This window comes from Belonocnema kinseyi, chromosome 2, assembly GCF_010883055.1.
Source record: "Belonocnema kinseyi isolate 2016_QV_RU_SX_M_011 chromosome 2, B_treatae_v1, whole genome shotgun sequence".
NCBI lineage: Eukaryota > Metazoa > Arthropoda > Insecta > Hymenoptera > Cynipidae > Belonocnema > Belonocnema kinseyi.
In genome coordinates, this window is record NC_046658.1 from 85,779,892 (window position 1) to 85,788,507 (window position 8,616).

The 8,616-nt window shown below is 31.0% G+C and overlaps 1 protein-coding gene across 1 annotated transcript; it reads right to left on the reverse strand.

Moving 5' to 3' along the window:
* Positions 1 to 431: 431 nt before the first annotated feature.
* LOC117167375 (zinc finger protein 726-like) lies at positions 432 to 5,960 on the reverse strand. Its single transcript, XM_033352253.1, has 3 exons — positions 5,671 to 5,960; positions 1,440 to 1,673; positions 432 to 1,357 (listed from the first exon to the last, which is right to left on the reverse strand). Exons 1-3 carry the CDS (start codon positions 5,954 to 5,956, stop codon positions 594 to 596), a joined length of 1,284 nt encoding a protein of 427 aa, XP_033208144.1. The 5' UTR covers positions 5,957 to 5,960; the 3' UTR covers positions 432 to 593.
* Positions 5,961 to 8,616: the final 2,656 nt, after the last annotated feature.

Consider the following 8,616-nt stretch of genomic DNA (forward strand, 5'->3'; position numbering starts at 1 on the left):
TCGTTGATGCATACTACAAGTAGAAAACAAAATAACTTGGATGAATTCAAATCGGTTTTTAAGATTCAAATTCTATGTATAAACGAACTTTCTTCAGTATATAAACAAAAATAAAGTTAACAAATAAAACATAGCATCTAGTAGAACGGTAAGCCATGATTAATAATTGTTTATAGATTCCTATAGCATTGCATGTTCGAAGATAGGAGTACCCTCTCATTGAATAAAATGATCAAGCAGTTAATTTTGAATTAATCTGCAACAACTCGAGACAGAATACATTCAATAATATATAATATTAGTAGGAAACTGCGCAACAACGTAGATAAAATTCAAATCTATTTTCGATATTGGAATTTAATGTATAATATATTAATTAACAATTTACTCGTTTAGATAAAAATAAGGTGAAAAAAATAAAAATATAACTATTAGCAGAGCTGCAAGCAATTTATTTTTAATTCTTTACAAAATTTCGATCGTAGATCTTTGTATATAAGTGCGTAAGTGTGTAATATATAGCGATACGTGCGAGAAGCTACAACTTGTTTCCAGTTTGTAACACTCACGGAATAGTTAATTTTTCGCCCTTCTTAACACGATAAATTATTTCTAATTGATTGCCCAATTTTTTTGAGATGGTGTAAAATAATATGGTTTGACAAATCAGTTGTTTTATGCGTTTTATGGCCACAATAGTCGCAAATAAATTGTGGTTTTACTGCCGAGTGTTTTGTACGTTTATGTCGATTTAAAGCACTTAACCAAGTGTAACTTCGCGAACATTTGTCACATTTATACCTTGATTTCAACATCTGTGAGTGACGTGAAGTCATGTGTTTTACCAAGTTACTTTTCCTATTCGATTTATATCCACACAAATCGCAAATAAATTGTGGTTTCACTGCTGCATGTTCTGAACGTTTATGACGATTTAATGAAACTAACCAAGAGTAACTTCGAAAACATATATCGCATTTATAACTCAATACCGATTTCTTTGGGCTTGTCTTCTGATGCACCTGGTCAACATGTGTTTTCTGATGCACCTGATCTACATGGGTAGTCATGTGACATTTCTGTTTAAATCGTTTGTCGCAGAATTTACATCTGAACTGTGGTATGACGTCGCATTCGAATTTTTTATGTCGGTACAGATTTGATTTTAATGTATAGCTGAGTGCACACTTTTCGCACTTGTATTTCTTTTTCGGTTCTTGTTCTGATTCCTGAATTGTATGCTCCTTATGAGACGGCAGTTTGTTGCTAACAGATAAATGAGCATTTTCCTTTATATATAGGGTACACCATTTTGACCCATATTCTTTATGCTGTTTCTGACCTGTAATCTCTTGATCTGAAAATTTAAGAAGATGTGTTCTGAAATTTTGTACATTGCAAGTTTTTAAAAGATATTTTGATTACAAATCTGGTCGTACCTTCGATTACTTCTTCCTTGATTTCCAAAATGTCTTCATTGCTATGTTCAATTTCGGTAAATTCTTCCTTAATATTCAAAGTTTTGTCATTGCTAGATTCATGTTCACCAGTAAAATCATGTCCCTTATTTCTAGAAGGCAGATTGTGGAGTTCCCTCTGATTTTCTGACAAAAATTCTTTATATTCTTCTGCTGATGGTATTCTTGTTTTTGTCCAATCACTGTTTGATTTCCCTGAAAAAAAACCATAACAGTTTTAATTAGAATATTTCAATAGTAAAATCATTGAACATTGTCATATAATTAAAATTTATACACATATTTCCGTTTGTTTTAAAGATTTTCCAGTATTTGACACTAAAATATTTACATTATTGTACCTTTATTTAAACTTATGGTGTTACCATGCTAGGTCATACCTTTTATTTAAATATTTTTATATACTTAATTTTATTTCAGGTATTCTGTTTCATTTAGAAAATAAGATTGTACACAATTTTATAACAACAAACTATATAATAAATAAAATAAATTGATGTGGATATCAAAGGAGAATAAATTTACTTTTCGGAAATTTCCAAAAGTAAAAGTAAGTCTTATGTAGTACAAGGCTCACCCCTTTCGACAAGTGTTGACTAACATAAGAAGTTCTTTACTGACAGAATGTTTTGATCTAATTTTTTCTTCGATTTCCATGAATCCTGCAAACTGTACAAGGATACTAGTTTCACGAATTTTTTTAGCCCATTTGACCTAGTTTTTTGACTGACTCTGTCAGTCATGTCAGTCAATGTCTGACTTCTGGTAAGCCCTGATGTACTGATATACGCAACAAATAACATAAACTACAAACATTTAATATAATGCAAACGAAATTTTTTTAACGAATATTAGAAATTTCCTAATATTTAATGTTTCATGAATTTTAGACGGAGTGATGTAATTTGTTTTGACAAGCTACTTTTCCACTTCGTTTTGTGGAAACAGTAGTCGCAAATAAATTGTGGTTTGACTGCGGCATGTTCTGAAAATTTATGTTGATTTTAAATACTTATACTGGTGTAACTTCGGGAACATTCGTCACATTTATGACTTGATAGCGATTTCTTTGAGATTATCTTCTGATGCACGCGATTTACATGAGTATTCATGTTACATTTTTGTTTGAATGGTTTCTCGCAGAATTAACATATGAATTGTGGCCTGACGTTACATTCGAATCTTTGATGACGGTTTAAAAGTGCTTTCAATTTATAGCAGTGGCCCATTTTTCACATTTGTATACGTTTCCCATTTCATGGTTTGATTCCGAAATTTTCTGCTTCTTTTGGGTATGCAGTTTATTGCTAAAAACCGAATTACCAGTTTCGTTTATACCTAAGGTATACCATTTTGACTGATATGCTCTATTACTTTTGTGACCCGTATTGGCTCGTTCTGTAAATTGAATAAAATGTATTTTGCATTTTAAAATATATTCTTCGAATTCGCACGTCGATCTTATTCTTATTTTTTCCAAACACTGTTAGATTGCGCTAAAAAAACCACAAAAACAGTAAATTATAATATGTCAATGGTTGCATGATTGATCATTATCCTGTAATATAAGATGATTCTGCACTGTATTTTGTATAAATATTCGAAAATAAAAGACTAATTGTAATATATAAATGTTCATTTATTAATTCTGATCATCTCATCATCTTACTTTCTAATAGAGAGACGTTTGTAATGACCTGATCTTTTATTGGTCTAAGAAGGTTTTGAACTAGATCCGCCAATTAAAACTCGCCTTTTTGGTGTTCAGAGATTTTTAAAAATTTACTTTAATTCTATAAAAAAAACTGTTTTGATATTAAAAATAAGACAATGCTATCCTTGTGCATTTGTTCGCGTCTTCGAAACCCATCGCTTGACCTATTTTAACCTACTACTATACACTTGTTTAGGAAGTTTCCCAAAAATTGATTATTCTGTTTATATGACAAAAACTTTGTTGGTATTCGGAATACTACGACACTGTGTCTGAGATATTTGCTAGCCTTTTTTAAACGTATCGAATTACCACCTGAAAAACCTGCCATGACCTTTTATGATTTAGTAAAATCGATTTATTTATCAAAATGAATTTTTTATCTTACTTATACGAGGTAAAATTATGATGTTTTGGAATACAATACTACTATATGTCATGTATTTATTCCCGTCTTCGAGACAAATTAATTGACTCAATGAAAAACCTTTTATTATCTTCGATCCCCAGCCTCTAGTGTCTTTTAAGTTTCTAAACAAGACTATTAACCATGATTATATTCAGAAAGTTTTTTCGGTATTGGGAATATAAAATTACTGTACTTGATGTACAGTGGCGTGCAAAAGTTTTGGGCCACCTCTTTTTTTATGACTTAATAAATTTTTTAAATTTTAATTATAACGCAGATAAAAAAAATTCTCTTTAAAAGGTTGATTGTTATCGAAATTCTGTTTGAAATAGGCCCAGGGTGAAGCCAATTTGTCTAGTTTTTAAGTAGATATTGCAAAAATAGTGTAAATTTCAATTTTGTCTTGAATTTTCAATAATTTCTGAAATAATCAACATTTTTCAATGTTCTTGGGCTCATTTTGAAGCTTTTTTTTCACCGCATCACAACAACTTACGAGTATGAATCGTAAAAAATTTCTTTTCGAATTGCAAGAACTTGAAGTTGTAAGAAAAAGTTGGAAAAATTGAAATATTATTTTTAGTAACAAAAATATTTTTATAAAATATATGAAACATATAATCATGAAATTTCTATGTAATTGCCCCAAAAAATATATTTATTTAACTTTTATTCTGATTTACCTAAAGATAAGATGTTTTCAAATTTATCCAACTTTTTTATTACAACTTCAAGTTCTTACAATTCGAAATTAAATTTTGTACAATTTATACTCGTAATCTGCTGTGATACGATGAAAAAAAGCTTCAAAATGAGCCCAAGAACATTGAAAAATATTGACTATTTCAGACGATAGTGAAAATTTAAGAAAACATTCAAAGTTACACTATTTTTGCATTGTCTGCTTAAAAACTAGACAAAATGACTTCACCCTGGGCTTATTTTGAACAGAATTTCGAAAACAATAAACTTTTAAAAGAGACGTTTTTTTAGCTCCGGTATAATTAAAATTAAGAGAATTTATTCAGTCACAAAAAAAGAGATGGCCCAAAACTTTTGCACGCTACAGTAATTGTTCGTGATTGCAGGTCACAACGAGTGATCTATTGACTAACCTGTTATGACCTTTTATAAATGATAAATAACGATTTAAAAATTCAGAAAAATACTTCGCTTTGTTTATATACGTAAAAAATTTGATTAAAATGTTTGATTCTGAATACTTTTGAGATGCTTTTGAAAAATATGTGTTCTCAAGTATGATTTAAGAACCGTTGCGTAGCCACAAATGTCGCAAATAAATTGTGTTTGAACTGCCTCATGCTTTGCGCGTTTATGTTGACGAAAACCATTTATGGAGCGATAAATTCGAGAGCATTTGTCACATTTATAGTTGTCTATTGACTTTTTTGAGACTATCTTATTATGCACGTGATTTACATGGGATTTCAGGTGTGCATTCTGTTTAAATCGCCTGTCGCACAAGTGACATTTAAACTGTGGCATGACGCCACATGCTAATCTTTGATGAAGATTCAAATTGTGTTTCTCTAGATAGGTTCGAGCACACCTTTCGCATTTGTACCTCCTTTCCCGTCGCGTTTCCGGTTTGAATCCTGCATGTTTTGAACGTTTATGTCGTTTATGTCGTTTATGTATTATGTTTCGTTTGCGCTATCTTGTGATGCACGCGATTTTCATGAATCTTCCGGCGATCTTTCCGTGAAAATTGTTTGTTGCAGAATTTACAATTGAACTGTAGCCTGAACCCGCATTCGCTTTTTAAATGGTAATTTAAATGACATTGCCATTTATAGCTACGGGGACAATTTTTGCATTTGTACTTCTTCTTTGGCTCCTGTTCTGATTCCTCAGTTTTTTCTCTATCATCGGTTAGCAGCTTTTCGTTGACAGCAACATTATCAGTGTCTCTGACATCTACGGTCCACAAATTTGAGTCGTAATTTTGACCTGAATTGTCTTGATCTAAAAATGTAATCAAATCTATTGTGCAATTTTTGATTTAATAGTTTTATTTTATATATTTTTTATAAGAAGCTTGGTCATACCTTTAATAATTTCTTCCTTGATTTCCAGACTTTCATCATTGCTATATTGAATTGAACAAGAAAAATTCTTTTCAGTATTTGTGGGCACTACGTTGCAGTATTCCTTTTGGCTTTCTGCAAGATATGGTTCATATACTCCTGTTGATTCGATTCTTGATTTTGTCCATTCACTGTTTGACGTCCCTAGAAGTATCACAAAAAGGTGAATTAAATACTGACTTTTAGCAATTACATTACTGTCATAGTCACTTTGTGATATCACAATCTTTAATTTTGATTTTCCCATAACGTAAATTTTTGTTTTTCACAAACATTTTTTAGTCTCATTGAGCAACTTCGTATCAGTATCTATGACATCTACGGTCCACAAATGTGAGTCCTACATGCTTCATACATACATACATGCTTCATATTTCCATGCTGATTCTATTCTTGATTTTGTCAAATCAATATTTAATATGTCTGAAACTATCGCGAAAAGGTCATTTATAATATTTTAATACTGATGATACAAATATTTCTTCCCATTAAATGAAGGGTGATAGTAAAGAACTAGATAACCAACACTTTGTTCAAAAATGGTTGCAAAAAAAATGGTTTCATAGAAATTTCAATTTTTCGGATTTTTAACAACAAAAAACGACTGTGATAGGCACTGCAATATATCGCGATCTTCAATTTTGATTTTCTCAAAACATAAATTTTTGATTCACACAAACATTTTTTATTCTTGTTCAGCATTTTCGATTAAACTATTGTGGCCTCAAATTGGAATGTTTTTGGCTCTATGAAAAAAATCCATTTTGGTTTGTTATCTTGTTCTTCACTTTCACCCTTTAATTATGACAAATAAATCCGATAACAATATTGTTTAAAAGCAAGGCATGCCAGCAGCTCAGAAAGAAAATGGTAAAAATCCATCTTCTCATAGAAATTTTTTACCAAATAAACACAACGTATGATATCAAATTCCGTGTCAAAAAGTAACGAACAGCTCATGGAATATTATTTTCTACATACAGTTGAACTTACATTTGCGCACGGATTTGGTTCCGACCTCCGGCTCAAATTCAGCCGCTAAAAACGTAAACAGTCAAGGCCATGTAAACACCGACAGTGAATTTATGCAATGTGACGCAGTAATCCAGCTAGTTATCGCAGTTTATCTCATACAAAGCCGCCGCGCGGCATCACTTCTCGGAAAGCTCAAATCAAGTTTCTTCTTATCCCAGCTTGACTCTATTTCACTTTATATTTATTATAGAAAAGGAAATTTTGCATTGTAAAAAGTGTAAAGGGGGATGTTAAGAGGATGATACAGATTTGACAAATTGTGGAGTTTTCTAATAAACGCTGAACAAATTGATAAATCTGTATAATCATAATTTTATTTGATAATGCAAGCCTGTTAAACACATCCACTTATTTTTTCCATCATAATACACCTAGTACTTAAACTACTGCTGTATTTCCAAAACTATAAAAGTTTTCTCTTGCAAACGTGACAGGAATTTTAACAAACATAAATATTTCAAAAAGTCTTATTGCTGCAAAATTTTTGCGTGGATTTTATGATATATTTTTTATTGTACTGTGTTAGAAATTTTTGAATAATACATCTAATTTTGGTTCTCAAATATAATCAAAATTGATACAAAATTTAGGCGAAGGTGATTTTTAATAGCAGTATCAGTCGGTGAGTCGCTGGAATTTTAGGAATTGTTGAAATTTCGTAACTCCGCAAAAATCGCAAGTAAATTGCGGTTGAACTACTGAGTCGATTTATGACCGTCAAAATTGCAAATAAAATTAACTTTGGTTTGCTACGTTTTCTAAAGGTTTAACGCCAATTTAAAAACTCCATCAAAGTGTAACTCCGCGAACATTACATGCAATTAAATTTTTATTACAATGTTTGTAAGTGGCGTGAAGTAATGCGTGTTAATAATCTACTTTTCACACTCGTTTTATATCAGCAAAAATCGCAAAAATATTGCGGTATGACTGTTTGCGTGTTTCAAACGTTTATGTCGTGTTAAATCGTGAGACCAAGTGTAGCTTCGAGCGCATTTCTCGTATTTATGCTATAACGCCCATGTTTTTGAGTTTTTCTTATGGTGTACGCGATTTATATGTCTATTTAGGCTACTATTCTGTTTAAATCGCTTGCCGCAGAATTTACATATGAGCTGGGGACTGACGAAGCATTCGAATTTTAGATGGTAATTTAAATTCTTCCTCCATTTATAGCTGCGGGCACATTTTTTGCATTTGTATCTATTTTCCCTTTCTTTTTTCTGATTCCCAAATTTTCTGCTTTTTTTGAATCAACAATTTTTTCTTAGCAGACAAAATATCATTTTCTTTTATACCTACAGTACACAATTTGGACTCATATTCTTCATTATATTTATGACCTGTAGACTCTTGATCTGAAACTGTAACGAAATTTATTTTCGAACTTTTTTATCACAGTTTTATTTCCGATATTTTAAATAAAAATGTCGTCATACCTTCGGTATTTTCTTCTTTTATTTCCAAAGTTGCATCACTACTATATACAATTTCAGTAAAGTCAGCAAAATCCATTCCATTGTTTTTTAATGTTAGATTGTGAAATTCCTTGTGGTGTTCTAAAGTTATTCTAGTAGGTTTCTTTTGGTTTTCATATTCCCCTAATGAAATTATTCCTGTTTTGTCCCAATGACTTTGATTTTTTTTAAAAATATCAAAAAACTCTACATTAGGTTTTTCGATTAGGTGAATAATGATCATTGTCCTATAATTGGACCTCATACGAGGGTAGTTCAATAAGTCCTTAGAATGAAGTATAAAAACAATTTTTTTTGGCTAATTTTTTTTTTATTTTTCAACATAATCTCCTTGGAGCTCTATACACTTGGTCAATCGCTTTTCAAGTTTTTTTAATCCTTCAGAAAAGTGCGT

Bases quoted from the DNA above. Each gene is read 5' to 3' on its own strand.
- LOC117167375 (XM_033352253.1), bottom strand. From the start codon at position 5,956: ATGGGAAAATCAAAATTAAAGATTGTGATATCACAAAGTGACTATGAC. The intron at 1,674-5,670 runs GTATGACCAAGC...GTTTTTTTTCAG, and splicing joins CAAGGAAGAAATTATTAAAG to GGAAATCAAACAGTGATTGG. The intron at 1,358-1,439 runs GTACGACCAGAT...TTAAATTTTCAG, and splicing joins CAAGGAAGAAGTAATCGAAG to ATCAAGAGATTACAGGTCAG.